The following is a 15,792-nucleotide window of genomic DNA, read 5'->3' as shown; positions in this document are numbered from 1 at the left end:
AAATCAATCCAAAATTTTTCACGCGTTTCATTTCCCGCTTCAAAATTCACTCCCATAAAAATGATTAAAAAAAACATAGCAGGAAGAATTCCGGAAACGACTCCAAGGATAAAATTGCCCATACTTATGACTTAATAGACAGAACAACAATTGTGAACCCTGAACCTCCACAAATGCCATAAAAAATAACGAAGAATAGAAACGCTAGAAAAACTTAATGAGTTTTTTTAATAGTACAAGGAAGCATAAGACCGAGTAAAGTTCCTGTGCACTTAGAGCAGCGAAAAATTTGCAAAACAATGGGCAAGTCATAATAGGCTAGGAGTATTCTCAGATTCAAAAAGAGAAAAAAGTCCAAAAAATGAGGAAAATGGTTTAAAATTTCTCAATTTTTCTACCAAATTTCCCAAGGAAAAAATAATTAATACCAAGAGAACTTTAGTCAATTGGTAACCGATATCTTAAGTAACAAGCTTCTATTCGATTCTCACTTAAAGCATTAAAACAAAAAAAGCAAAAAACCATTAAACTTCGTCTAAAAATCAGCAAAACTGATCAAAATCCTCCAAATTAGCAGTAAACTCAAAATAACTACTTGAACACTTCAATTCCTATCAAAACTAGCCTAAAACTAATACAATATCATAATCAAGATTCATAACCATCAAAAGTTTGAAAAAACTGCATTTAAAAGCCGCATGTGAAAAAAATTCGCTCGCTTCAGACATCAAAATTGATTAAAAAAAGTAAAGAGATTAAGAAAAGTTAGTAAAATCTGTCATTGAAAAGTGCTCTAAATACATTCCATTAAAACCTCTAGAAAAGTTCCTACCAAAAGCTAGAATACTAAAAAGTGGCAAAAAGCAGAATCAGAAGATTTCAGCAAAAATTCAAAAAAAAAATCACAAAAATTCGCGGAAATCTTCATAAAAATTACTCAATTATCTTCAATAAAATGACTCAAATTTGAAATCAAAATCATCAACACGCATCAAAACCAACTAAATGGATTATAGGCATCCCCAAATGCTATAAAAACTTGAAGAACACAAAGAGCATATAAAAACTTGAAAATCTTAAAAAATAAGCTTTTTGATTTCACAAGTGCACATAGAGCCAAAAAAACGTTAAATGGAGCAAAAGGAAAACCGAAAAACTTCCAAAACAATAGGAAAACCGAATAGGCTAAGAAACTTCTCCAGGTATAAAAAAAGCGAAAAACTGCAAAAAATTAAGAAGAATAATTAAAAATGTTTCAGTTTATTGTCATTTTTCTTAACAAAAAAATGTTTAAAACCTAAGAAAATGTAATCACTTGGTATCTAAAGACTCAGTAACTAACATGCGTCTATTCAAAGCCCATACAAAGCAATATAACAAGACAAGACGCAAAAAAATTACTAAAATTTGCCTAAAATTCAGCAAAATAGCTGAAAAACCAGCAAAATGGTATAAAATTTTTATTAATGACCAAAAACCTACAAACCACTATTAAAGCAACCTTAAAAATCACACAATATCATAATAAGACTTCTAAACCAAAAAATTAACAAAAAAACGATGTTAAAAAGCCGCACGTGAACACAAAATTTCGCTCGCTTACAGAAATTTTTTTCACACCTCAATTTCTCGCTCTCTCGAAAACAGCGGAATGAACAAAAAACCACTCTCTTTTCGCTCCACTCTTCACTTTTGTAAAACTCAAATTAACTACTTGAAACCTTCAATTCCTATCAGACCGAGCCCAAATCCAATACAATATCATAATAAAACCTCATAAACAAGAAAAATTGCAAAAAAAAACTGCTTTTAAAAGCCGCACGTGAACGAAAAAAATTCGCTCGCTCAGAGAAAATTTTTTCACACATCAATTTCTCGCTCTCTCAAAAACAGCGGTATGAACAAAAAACCACTCTCTTTTCTCTCGGCTCTTCACTTTTGTTCAGCACCCAAACCACTCTAAAATTTTTCACGCGTTTCATTTCCTGCTTCAAAATTCACTCCAACTTAAGTGATTTAAAAAAAGGACTTCTCCAATACTCCTCTTCGATTCGTAATAAAAAAGACAGCGCCCCAATACAATTCAAATTCTTTGAATTGTAAAAAAAACCAAGAGAAGGCCAATAATAGCCCCAGCTATCGCTGTGCGGCTATTAATAATTTTGATTTCTTTTAAATTTTCAGTTCTGTTACATTTGTGTTGGAGCTGAGACGTAAGAACGAAAGGTTGAGTTATAGCTATTATGACCTCAGTATTTCTACAGCCACTATTTTGCCAGTAATTCCACAGTGCTTTCCTTCAGTATTTCCACACTCTGCCGTCATAGAGAATTACAACCAATAAGAAGCAGCAACGTCAAAAGTAAATCCGCAACAGAATCGAAAGGTATAGATAACTTTGTGCGTAAGGTCAGTAAAAAACTTAACAACTTCAAAAGACAACTCGACTAATCATCACATTTGGGTGCTGAAAACTCAGCAAAGCTTTAAAAAATATAATATTAGTGAGTACTCAGGGTAACCATTCCCGAGCAGTAAATTATTTTTTACTGCATGCTGTCTCTAGATATTAATTGAGCGCTAAATGGGCTGATACTGTCTTATTTTTTTTTCAAATTGGTGAGTACAAAGACAGAAAACTCCAGCGTAACATTAGGTTCAGATATTTTTCCATTAAAAAGGTCTGAGGTATTATCTTTGAATTCGATTCGTTTGGCTAACAAGTTGAACTGGTATACATAAAGAGAGCCCGTGGTGTGCTCTGTATTAACTCCACTCCAATTTGATATTGCCAAAAACAAATCATAACAGAATTTGTAATAAAACAGTAGCATTTGATCAGATATAATACAGTTAGAAAAGCGAACCGTCAAAAAGGGGTAATATTCGGACGGATTTGGAAACGAGCTAGGAGATAAAAATCTTTCCGTGTCACATGTGCGAGAGCAAAAAAATAAAAAAGCTCACAAAACAAAAAAACCTACAAATTAAAAAGCTTAATCTATCAGCACTTTCTTTGACTCTTGTGAGCAGAAAAAGTCCTCAAGCTAACAAATCTAAATCTGGCCCAAGATCGTTACTAGATTAACCTGTTTCAAAATTGACTTTGTTACGAATTGTTTGAAAACTATGTAAAAAAGTAATAGAGGCAAAACGCTTCAATTCTTTGACTGTAAAAAATATGATGAACGAAGCATCTCAATACTGCTATGTAATTATTACTATGATAATTTAAAGTTAGTTGTTTGTACTCTTGATCAGAAGTCTATTTTCTCACTTCTAGTTTTTAAACGCAATTAATAGCTACGGGTTAATGCGTTACGAATCAAAGCAAAAGAATCAGAGCAGAAATTCGGCTAACCTAAACATTAACAACGTATTAACAATCATTATTGAATGGACTTTTGAAAATCAACAGGTAAAGTGAAGTTAAGTTTGAAACTGTTTAAACAAGATTAATTCATCTGTTAATAAAGAAGACCAAAAAGTTTGCTTTCTTCTCAATATCAAGTTATAGACAGTTAGCAGTTATCAAAACGACTTGAAGTGCTCACCTGTTTTTGTCACATAACTTAAATAAACAGCTTATAAAAGTCCATAAATTGTAATACTAAACATAGCCGGCAGATTGCCGGAATAGCTGCGAAAGCATAGACCTGCGTGCCGTATAATAGATAGAAACAGACAGATCTAAATTGAAAAAAATCGACGACGCGCAAAAAGCTAGGTGAAAAACATTCAGCGATAAATTATTAAAGCTCGTCAAAATCCATCCCGCAGAAGCCTCTTATTAGCGACCTTTACTGCACATACGGGTTCCTTTGACCTTAACAAATTCAAATTAAACTTAAGTTTTAAAGTGCACAATTCACTTTATTGCGTGAGGTATGTCACTTGTGATCAAAAATGTAATAACGCAAAAAAATTTTGCTAGAGAGAGTGAGAAATGACGTCACGTGCTCAAATGCCGTTAGTGAGAGGAAATAGTCATTCAGAAAATTTGTTTTTTTCTGCTTTGCTGTGTGAACAAATGTAAAACGAAAAAGAGCTTCAGACGACGAAACAAAAAAACGAAGAGCACCGCAATATAGCTCTGCTCAGCTTACAGCTTCGCAGTTATAAAAACAAAACTGATTAACGTCGGAAGAATTGCTCTCAAACGACTGGTGGGAGCTCTAATTAATTACAGCCTGCTTCAGTCGGGTCGTCAGGGGGTAACTAAAATTGCTAAAGGGGCTTCAAATGAGGTCATAAGAGGTTAGTATATACCATTTTCACTAATAAAATTCAAATTGAAAAATGACACTAAATTTGGCGCATTTTTCATTTAACTTTTAGTAGTCAACTGCCAGCTCTTGAGTTCAGCTGCTGATAAATGCGAATGAGAGAAAATTTAGATAACGCAAAATGAAAAATTCAGGGGCGCAAAAGTCACGCGAAAAGTCAAATCGTTCTTTCAAAAATTTTGCATAAAAAGACACGTTTACAATAATTGATTCAAACTTCGTTCGAGAGCAATTATTAAGACATAAAGTGCATTATACAGATAGCCTAAAACTGGAGTAACAACTAGGCGCACAGTCTTGCTCAGCAACCGTTTTTTTCTTTTAATTTCTCCAGCCATACTTAAGAGAACGTTAAAATCACTTTTCTGATCCAAATTTTGTTTATCCAAAAAATCATTATGTGTAATTCAAAATTGATAAAAATCCTCTCAACCAAAACCACTTTGTCCGGAAAAAAAATGCGCGAGAATTTTTTTAAACGAAAATTTTTTGTCCAGTTTTGCAAATTTGTCCCAAGAATTGTAAGATATCCACAAAACAGCTAAAAATATCTAAATTGAGCTTTCTAGAAGCGGCTTCTTAAATTGGCAGAAACGGATCAGAAAGGGCTGGGTTCGCTTCGAAGGAAAACGACTCATTTGCAAGCATAAACAACTTCCCAGGAAAATTGAAATAATTCAAGAAAACAGGTTCAAGTTTTCATTTGAGAGACAAACATTTTCGATTGTTTTGAAACAACGACTCACTTGAAAGTATCGATGACTTGTCGTGGACTGTCAAATATCGGGTAGTTAGTGTGAAGCATTTGGTGGACTTTGTCAAACGCACACTTATCCGCACCCATTGTATCAATCAAGGTATTGTCTAGGTCGAACACAATTGCTCCCACCTCCATCGCGAAGTCTATCGTTCACGATCAGGTTCTTTTCCATTTCTGCCCCCTCCGACTTCCACCGGTTATAACAAAATGTGCTAATGCAATTTCTTTCCCATTATAAGCCGTTGCTGCTCTTTTCTTACAGACCTACTAGTGTTTTCTGCTGAATAAGTTGGGTTTTAGAGAACTTTCCCCCGTTCCTTTTCTCTTTTTCTAAGTTTTTATGTCTGCAAGCGTCCGATAATCTGTTAAGGTGAAGAAATTTCACAAGTACTGCGAAATATGGGTTGAGCTGAATTTAACAAGAATTAATTCTTGCCATGAATCCACATTCGTGCGGTGCAATTCTTAACTATACTCTTAATGTTCATTTTTCCAATCAATTTTCAGTTCATCCTATCAATAGCTGAGGCTATATATAAGTTTTTCTTTTTGTAAATTTTCATATTTGTTGTAGGAAAGGAACCTGTACACACCCTAAATACAATAAGTATACCCAAATAGGGGTCTGTATTCTATTTTTTGGTTGGGGAGGGGGGGGGGGGGTGTCATGATGGGAAAGAGGCAAAAACTGCTCGGTGTTTAAATTGCAAAAAAATATGAACACACTACGCTGGAGGGGGGCACAATGGAAAAGATCCTACAATCAATGGACAATAACAAAAATAAACAACGACACGAGATTAAATTACAGTAGTTGGTTGAATAAGCGCAAGAATGATAACGATAAATAATTTATGTCTCAGTTAAAAAGTAAGCAGTAATTCAATTCTGGGAATAATGTTTGTGACGCTAACAAAAAAAACTCAATCGGAGAAAAGTTTGTCAAGAATACTTCAAAAAGTAATAAGTTTGTAACCTTTATAATATTCAGTTCAACAACAGTCCAGCTTAACTTCGATTTCATCAATAAATGCTTTTCAAATAATTATGTCTTCATAAAATTCATCATTTACATCAATTATGAATTCCGCATACCATGATAATCAAAATGAGGCAAATGTAGAAATTATCACTTCTGTGAATGAAGTTTGGCTATAAATAAAGGAATTAAACTTGACATAGTTCGTTCAACAATGATATGTCAGGCAAGCAGGAACAAAAAGTGGAGAGAAACTCAAATAATACTTCATTTCAATCATCATCAGCAGAGGTCGATAACAGATTATTGGATCATGGGAAAATACTGATGAAACATCATTTGGTGTAGCAAGGAAGAGATTTGACAAATTCTGCCACTTTTTCCCGGAATAGGTCACTTTGGATCTCTAGGGTCCAGTTGCAGAGCGGGTTTTTAGCCACAAATTCAACCCAAACCTGAAGCAAATGATAACCAATAATTTATTTCTAAAATGAACACAGATTTCATTAAATTTTGAAGTCGATTTGAACTTCATAGTTGCAAAAAATTATACATACCTTTATAACCTTTATATATTCATTGTTGTTGCAAAATCATTTCAACTTTTTGATTATTTTTAAATTTAATAGACAAAACAAAAGCGATAAGCAAGAAACGCTCGTAGGAAGCTTTCGATACGGAATAACTGGTGCAAATTTTGGACAATGAAATTCGTTACACCATTAGCAATGTTTGAACATAAAAACGTCAACATAGCCAACAGATTTCTAGACAGTCTGTTTGTTCTTTTTCCCGCAATCGAGGAAAACTTAGAACTGAGTTATATTTCATCAGAGAATATATATTTACACCAAAATCTCTAAATAGCGCATTCAATGAAGTGAAGTAAATCCGCATTGACAATGTCAGTTTTGAACATTGAGAGAGTGAAAAAAACCTCAGTGAGGATGCAAAAAAAATTCATCAAGTGGCTTCAAATGACGTTATTTTAGGCCACTATAAAGATTTTAAAAATACGGAGCATTTTATTTGACGTTTAGTTGTGAACTCGAGCGAAGCTGAGAGTCGCGCTAGCGGAGTCGGATGGGAAGAGATGAGAGACGGATAAGGAGGTGAGGTGGGTGTTTTGCTCTTCACCAAACATGTTTGGCTCTTCCCCAAAAGTGCATATAGGGAACAATTGTCAAGAATTTTTTATCCGCGCGCAAGATCAAAATGTTTGGGGGAAAAGCCAAAAAGTGGCCTCAGGTGTATAGAGTTCTTACCACTGAGGTGAGTGAGGAGGGGGGAGGGGTCCAAAGGTCAGAAATTTGCTCTATGATTTTCTGTCAGTTTCGCTTTGTCTGCAGGCTTCACCTTTTATACTGCTCGCTTGAGAGCAACTAATAAGACACACAACTACAGCGATTGCTTCAAACTTCGTTCGAGAACAATTTATAATCACTCAAAATTTTTGGGGGTTTCAGAACTTTTACAGAATCATCATGACAACGTTTAAAGATTATACAATCTTTTTACCAAGGCGCAGTTGTATTTCAATTAGGCAATATTATATCTACTGGATATAATATTCACTTCTTAAACAGATAACACGAAGTCTTGCCCGTTTAGGGACCGCAAAAAAACGTGCAAAGTCCTAATTGACGACGTGTAGGCATTTTTCAAATTAGTAATTATTTCGCTGAATAAATCTAGGAGAGCTAAATGTTAGGGTCAATCTTAAAGGTATACGAAACAAAACAGCGGTTCTAGCAGTATCCCAACGTTTCGCAATTTAGCCGGCAAAAATTGTGCCGGTTTGTTTTGCACGCACATTTAACAGCTCGACGATCGAGGTAAATTTTTGCGCTAAATAGGAAATTTTTAAAGGTTTTTTTTAAAAAACCAACATTTTCCTGTAATCATTGATGCGGAGTAAACAAACAAAAAGCTTCTTGCAATATTCGATGCGGAGTAAACAAAACGGTTTCTTGCACTATTTGATACGGTGTTAAAAAAACTCCCAGATTGGGCAAACTTAATCCCTCAAAAAATTGCATCCAAATTTTTACGGATTCAGTCACCTCGTCACATTGTCAAGAGATCCGAATTATTTGGCATCCAAAATATGATCTTCAATTTTTATACTGCTTCCAACACACTTCAAAAGGTAATAATTTTCAAAAACTACTTTCTAGAGTAAAATAGTGTTGCCAAGCTATGGGGAAGTAGATAACCAAAATATTGACCATGAAAATCCCCCAAAATTCTAGCAGTCATTTTGCAAATTACAGCAACAAGTAAGGAACCAAACAACTGGTCTTGGAAGAATACATCAAAAACGCAGATTTCTAGCACAAAATTCTGTAACCGTATTCAAATACTGATAAGCAAAAACCGGTTGATAGCCTACATATATTTTAACTCAATCACTACTCAAAGCAATTAAATTCAAAAAAGTTAGAATTCGCATTTAAAGCATACCAACAACTTCAGAAGAAATTCTCTCCAACAACTAGTGGGAGCTCTAATCTATTTCAGCCTGCTTCGGTCGGGTATGATCACTGAGTGGGGCTTCAAATGACGTCATTAGAGGTTATTATTCACCACTATAACAAATAATAAAATTCAAATCGAAAAAAATACACAAATACGGACGCACTTTTCACTCCATTTTTAGGAGTGAACTGCTGCCACTTGAGTTCAGCTGCTTATAAATTAGAAACATACCCGGAAGACTGCCGGAAAATAGCCGCCGTTGATTCCAATAAGCATGATTGGGATTGAAAGAATAGAACATATTGAAAAAAAGATTTTTGTACAAAAACATTTTTTAAGTCCGATTTATTTTGATGGCATTTCGTAGTTGAACATAACGTACTTCTGTTTCTTAGAGAGATGCTACAGGGGATACTATCAATACCAATAAGCATTAGATATGGTAACTAAGACTTCTAGGAACGACGTTCAAATAGCGGGCATCTAAAATTGGGCTTTATGGGTTTATCACGTTTATACTTATGACTTCAATTTTTTATACTGACTCCGATCATTTTGAATTGCTTTGCTGAGCAACTGATGTTCAAAATCACTTTTAGCAGAATGAGAGAAGAGAGAAACTAGCCTAGAGAAGTCAAAAAGATCTCACGCAAAATGTTGAAAAAGCGGCAAAATGAGGTAAAGAGAAACATTTTTTTATTCGACGAAGTAAAAAAAAATAGGAGCGCCATAATAGCCGGCTGAGAAGATGAGGGCGGCTATTAAAAAGAGAAAAAAAATAGATCAGTGAAAACGAAAAAGTCAAGGGCGCAAAAGTCACGCGATCATTCGAAAAGTCAAAACAGTTGAGCGAAATTTTGCATAAACAAGACCAACACACACGCTTCGATAATTGCTTAATTGCTTCAAACTTCGTTAAGAGCAATCAAAAAGACGTTATTCCCATAGACAAAGATTAGAAATTTAGAGTATCTACCTAATTTCTAAAATTTTTATACTCTCAATCTACTAACTGCTGGTAAATGAGATATTACTTCCGGACCATAAAAGAGTAATTGTAATTTTGGCAACTGTAGCTTTCTCAGAAAAAACGCTGCTGAAAACGTTGAAAAAATTTTCAGAATCGAAAATATTTGTCTTCTAGTTCATGATCCTTTAGAAACTAACTTAAAATCTTTTTTGAATATGATACTTCACGATTTTTACTTATTTAACAAAATCATTGCATTGAAACATGATTAAGGTTGATTTCAACATCACACATTCTTACCTGCGCGTTATGGATAGATCGAACTTTTTCAAATGCTTAATTTTAGTAATTTCTTAGATTCCATTTAAGAAGATGGATACCAAAACAATCGAATAGATTCCAGTTGGGCGAATTTGTCTCGATTTTGTTCTACAAAGTTTTTTGATCTGTTATTCAAAAGAAGCGCTGGATCTATTCTGTTTTGTCCCCCCACTACCAGCTTAGTTGGCATATAACTTCTACAACCCCCAAGCGCACGTGCTATTTTTACATAGCAACGCGCAGTATAACACAAATTGTAATTTGGACAGAATAGATCCCAAGTGCTATAAAACAGCTCACCGATTTATGTAACTCTTGCAAAATGTTTCTAATGTCTCCGACAAGTGGGTCTGTAGTCAGGACGAATGCAACCCCAGTTGGTGTCTCGTAGTAGTGCACTTTGGTCTTGCTAGTCTTGTAGGACACAAAAGCGTCTCCCCCCTCAGAAGTGCCCAATCGCTGCATAAAGTCTTTCAATGTGAGACACATGCCAAGCATGTTCTTCTAAAACATGAATCAAACACGTGAAATTTGCAATCATTTCAAAGCTTGCAGGAATAGCTGCGAAATAGACTTGCGTGCCATATAATACAGATAGAAACAGAAATATAAGTTGAAAAGGATATCGTCAACGCTCGAAAAATTATGTAAAAACATTTAGTGAAAAATTAATAAGGCTTATTGAGGTTCACTCCGTGAAAGCCTTTTTATTAGGCGCCTTTACTGCACATATGAGTTATTTTGACCTTAAATTAATTCAAATTAAACTTAAGTTTTAAAGTGCAAAATTCATTTCATTGAGTGAGGTAACTCATGTATGATCAAAACCAATTCACTCAAATCAGCTAAAAACTTTTGTTAGAGAGAGTGAGAAATGGAAGTGCGAAAAAACCTGTGAGTGAGAGGAAGAAATTATTCCTAAATTGGTAGGTGTGTGTGTGTGTGTGGGGGGGGTGTAGATGTGAGGGGACTAGTTGGGGGAGGGGCAGGTTAGATAGGTTGGAGGGACTAGCTACTTTTAAAGTTCATTGTTCGAAAACAGAAGTCAACGTTCTAAAACAGAAGTCAAATTTCAAGTCATGCCCAGCTTAAAAAAACCCGTATAATACCAATACTCCTCTTTGAGTCGTAAAAACCAAGGACAATCCAATATAGCTCCGCTCAGCTAACAGCTTCGCAACTGTAATTAAAAATATTTTTAAACACAATCGACTAACTACGGAAGAATTCCGACTAACGACGGAAGAGTTTAGAACTTTTTATGGGTGCAAACAAAACGCCCCCCACCGGGTTTTGGCAGGATGCCAATCTGGTGGCTCTCAAACCTGCCGTTGGATCTGTTAAAACCTGGTTAAGCAAAAGGAGGCTTCAAATGATTTTATTACAGCTAATTTTAAAACACTACTTATAAGGTTTAAATAGAAAAGTGACATCAACTTCAAAGCGCTTTGGATCAGACTTTCCATATTACTGTTGACGTAATAGGCAGTTGACGTGGTTTTCAATCTAATTTTTTTGGGGCGTGATAGCTGAGAGCCACGGTGTGTGTGATTCACACGCCAATGATTGAGAGTTCAATCCCCTGCCTCCGTGAAGCTGTGTGTGAGGATGAGCTCTTACTTAACCATAGCTTCAGGTTGACCATAGCCTGACTAATGTTGGCTGCAATGATGGTACCACGTGGAAGTTTCAGACGCAAAAAAGTGGCTATAGTCACCAAATAAAGCAATGCTGTTCATAAAAAGATCAGGCTGAAATTGAAATGTGGGGAATAATACGATAAAGGGCAGCTGAGAACAGGCTACTGTAGTCCTAATGCTGTTCTGCTGCGATTACGCAGGAACCACAATTATTATTAGTATTATAAAGGACCAGATGTACTCACAGAACTGCACACAGCTGTAATTTAACTTACAAAAGTTTTTAATAGAAAAGAAATCTCAATCTTTCTCGTTAGCCTTTCCGGGGGGGGGGGGGGGGCACAAAGGGAAAAAATCCGAAATCTCAGTATGCGAGCTCACCGACCTGATCATCATCCTCGTTAAAGTCCTGTCCTTTGTGTCTCCTGTTGAACTCACAGTAGTACACGCACTTGCCACAGGACACGTTAAAGATGTACAGGTTGTAAATAGGCATATACAGTACATACACCTCTCAAAACAACACACGAAACACAGTTGTATTGTACTTCAGTTTTTTTATCACTTTATTCCAACAATATCAGTCAAAAAATGTCAGCTCGAGGGCGAGGTCATTCCAACATACAAAGTCACCAACTGCTGGAAGATTGGTCAAAGTCTGGCGAGGTTTCTTAAATGAATTCAAACTTTAGCATCAGATCTAAAACAAAACTTTAGACAATTGCTGCCAAAACTATTACATTATGCGGTAATTCAGTTTTTTTGTAATAAGATTAATGACCTTAATGAAATCCCTAAACAGCATTTCAAAATAAGTATAGAAAAAACAGAAAAAAAAGTTAACATCCATTGGTCATGTTAAAAATCGGATAATTTTTAATTAGCTTTGACACTTTTTGGTAAGATTCTGATATTAACTAAACTCAATTCACAAGATCGTTGTTTTCAGAATCGTATACGAAAAAATGAAAGGCAACAACTTTTTGCATAACTTTGCCCAAATCGCGGTCGCGTCAAAAATTTCTTAGGGTATACATTCGAACTTAGAGCACCATCCCGATCAAGTAAAGTTACTCGAAAATGTCGGTGTCATTGACGACCATGTTTGAAGATGGGAGTTGGGAGCGCGTGTCGACATTTGTGACAGTAATCAAATGACAGTAATAAAAAAATCTTTTTAATTCCATATTCAACGCTGGACGAGCTTTCTAATGATACCAGTCTCAACTCTCTACGATGAATATATCGATCAGCCAAAATTGTCTTAACAAAAAACCCATTTGAGTATATAGTTCCTCCCCCCACAAGTGGGTCGCAACATTAACGTGAAATGAGATTCTGCGACGAAGTATAGTCACTGCTGTCCACGAACGAGAAAAACAGCCTCGAAATCAAATGTATCCTTTGCAAAGTAACGGTTGCATAAGCCTTAATAAAAGGCAGTCTCGTATCCCTCAACTACTAACGTTTCAAATAATATACTTCAATCGCGTTAACCTTGAAAAAACGATTTACCTTTCAAGAACTTTGCAATCGGACACGTTATTAAGTCGTCTTAAACTTTAAAACGTGACTTAGTCTATGGTCGAACTGACTTACTATTCATGTGTAAAGTTTTTCTATAAATTAATATGAAAAAGAGGAGCTAAATCCAGAAATCTGAGATGTAAAAAAAGCAAAAAGTCAGTCTATCAAATTAACACATCTCACAAACTTTTCCCGATATTAATTTATATTTTGAGAATTGCTGTTAAAATTTTTTGGGAAACACTACTGACAGAGCTTGCCAATATTTTTTCGCGTTCTTTTGTTTAAACGGTTCCTCTTGTATGAATTTTTCTTAGCAGAAAATGTGTTTTGCTCATAATTCATACATATATAACCGTTAAGAAATAGCTTATGCCAGTAGATCTTCAAAGACTTACCGAGCTGCTACTCTCCCAAAAGTGACCCCGGATAAATAAAAAATAATTCAAATAAATTTGGTAACAGACTCCAAAAATAATTCTTAAACCTTTCTTATGATGAATTCTCTCACATTGGAAATGGACAATAGATACCAAGAAACAAAGAATTTCTCTCAAAACGAACTGTTTTAAGCTTGAATTCGTGTAGCCTGCATAAATAAAGCGCGACTAGGGTCACTGAGTAAGGTCTCAGAAGGGCTTGAACCTTGACTGTTGCAGAAAGAAAATGCCTCCTCCGCAGATTCAGTGAAACGAAAAATTTGAGATTACTAAATCACTAAGAGAGCCAGCATAACAGCAACTTAAACCCCCAGGATTTACCCTTTTTATCAGAATTTTGAGGGCCTAATGTCAAATTGGACAAAACAACAAAATACCAAAACTCTTTAGAGTCACCACTTACAGCAGATGTGTAAAATTAGAGGCGAATGAAAAATAAAAACATAGCAAGCAAATTTCCGGATAATAGACGAAGAACAGAGTGGAAAATGACGTCATGCATAAAAATTGAGTTCGGAAACGGTAGAAGCCATTCAAAAACGAACAGTCAAATGGCTGCAAGACTTATCTATAGAGGACGTATTAAATCTACGATGAGATCAATAGTAGCCTCCCTATCGCTTCACTGCTATTAAAAAATTATCATAAGAAATTGAAAAAAAAACAAACATAGCTGGCAGATTGCCAGAAAATAGCCGGAATAGTTTCGTAGAACTGGTCTCAAAAAGATGGCAAAAGAAACAGACCAAAAAGAAACTTTTATAAAACGCTGAGCTGTTGTATTTTAAGAATATGTTTGTTATTGCCGATTCTATTAGCTGCCCTTAAATACACTTCAGTTAGTGTGACGCATACTCATTTCCCCTTATCTCATTGAATTAAAGTAAGAAAAGTCAATTTCAGAGTGAGAAAGTCATTTTTGAGAGTAAGCTAGGTTAGTCACGTGTGACCAAAATTTAATCGCGCGAATGAAATTTCCACTAAGCGAGAAAAATGACGTCACGCACGCAATTCAGTTGAAGATGCATGAACGAATGAAAAAAAGCAGAATTGAAGTGGTGGTTTTGACGTCATATGGTCGTGACAAAAAATCCCGTCCACGAAATAAAAAACAAAGCAGGACAAGTTGTGACCTACAATTCAACGAATTTTCATTCACTAAACAAAAAACTAGACCTATTAGAAAAATCCGATCGAAAAGTAAAGAAAAACAGTAAAAATCAAAGTCAAAATTCCGCATGTGAAGAAAAAAAATTACTAGCGAGAAAGCAAATTTTTGTTCAAACACCGTTTTCTCGCTCGACTTTGAAATTAGAGCGAAAAAATTGCTCGCCACAAAACCACTCGTTCCACTTCCTATTGCGGCGTGATAAAGATCATCACTCCAATTTGACTTCAAAAATCATGAAAATGTGTGAACAGAACTGATAGTGACCCTATACAATTAAAATTCTTTGATTTGTAGAAAACCAAGAGAGGGCCAATAGTAGCCTCAGCTATAGCTTTGTGGCTATTAAAAGACATAAATAATGAAATTAAATTTGTATGATCTGCTAATTTTCCAAGCACAGCGCCGTTTTTATGTTAACTTGCAACATGCAGTTCTACGCTGCAATCAAAAACATACCCGGCAGGTTGCCGGAAAATAGCCGCCTTGATTCCCATAACTCTATTGGGATTGAAAGAAAAGAAAATAATGAAAAAAATTTATTTCCGTACAAAATTATTTTTAAGTGCGATTTATTTTGCTGTCATTTCGTAGTTGAACATACTCCTGTCTCTCAGTGAGAGGCTACAGGGTCTAGTATGAATACCAATAAGCATTATAGATAGTAACTAAAACTTATGACAACAAGTTCAACTACCCGGCATCTAAAAATGGGCTTTATGGTTTTATCCAGTTTCTACTTCTGACTTTGATTTTTGTTATACTGACTCTCTTCATTTTGAATTCCTTTGCTGAGCAGCTGCTGCTTAAAAGCACTTTGAGCAGAATGATAGAAGAGTGAAACTAGCCTAGAGAAGTCAAAAAGATCACGCAAAATGTCGAAAAAGCGGCAAAATGGTAAAGCGAAAAGTTCGACGAAGTTAAAAAAACATAGCGGGACAAGTCCTGAAATACAATCCAAAGAATTGAATGAGATACTGAGAACTAATGTACCTGGCCAACAGATCAATTGAACAATCCAGCCAAAAAGATCTAAAAAGTTGAGAAACTAAAATAATCAAACGAACTAAACAAAAAAACCGTTGCTAAAATTTTTGAAGCGTTTACCCTGAAGATCAAATAAGATACAATTCAATATACTCACGAGCTCACTCACAAGACGTAAAATAGATCTACTATCCACTAAAGGCAGATAAACTCGAGAAATATGACAAATGCTCCAA

The 15,792-nt window shown here is 35.3% G+C and overlaps 1 protein-coding gene across 1 annotated transcript; it reads right to left on the bottom strand.

The window, feature by feature from the left end:
• Positions 1 to 5,032: 5,032 nt before the first annotated feature.
• On the bottom strand, positions 5,033 to 12,143 carry LOC142354726 (trafficking protein particle complex subunit 1-like). The gene is made up of 4 exons (XM_075407106.1): positions 11,820 to 12,143; positions 10,095 to 10,298; positions 5,808 to 6,480; positions 5,033 to 5,189 (listed from the first exon to the last, which is right to left on the bottom strand). The coding sequence occupies exons 1-3, from the start codon at positions 11,928 to 11,930 to the stop codon at positions 6,361 to 6,363; spliced, it is 435 nt and encodes a 144-aa protein (XP_075263221.1). The 5' UTR covers positions 11,931 to 12,143; the 3' UTR covers positions 5,033 to 5,189; positions 5,808 to 6,360.
• Positions 12,144 to 15,792: the final 3,649 nt, after the last annotated feature.

Source organism: Convolutriloba macropyga, chromosome 15, assembly GCF_964194025.1.
Source record: "Convolutriloba macropyga chromosome 15, txConMacr16.3, whole genome shotgun sequence".
Taxonomy (NCBI): Eukaryota; Metazoa; Xenacoelomorpha; order Acoela; family Convolutidae; genus Convolutriloba; species Convolutriloba macropyga.
This window is presented reverse-complemented; position numbering and strand designations above follow the sequence as displayed.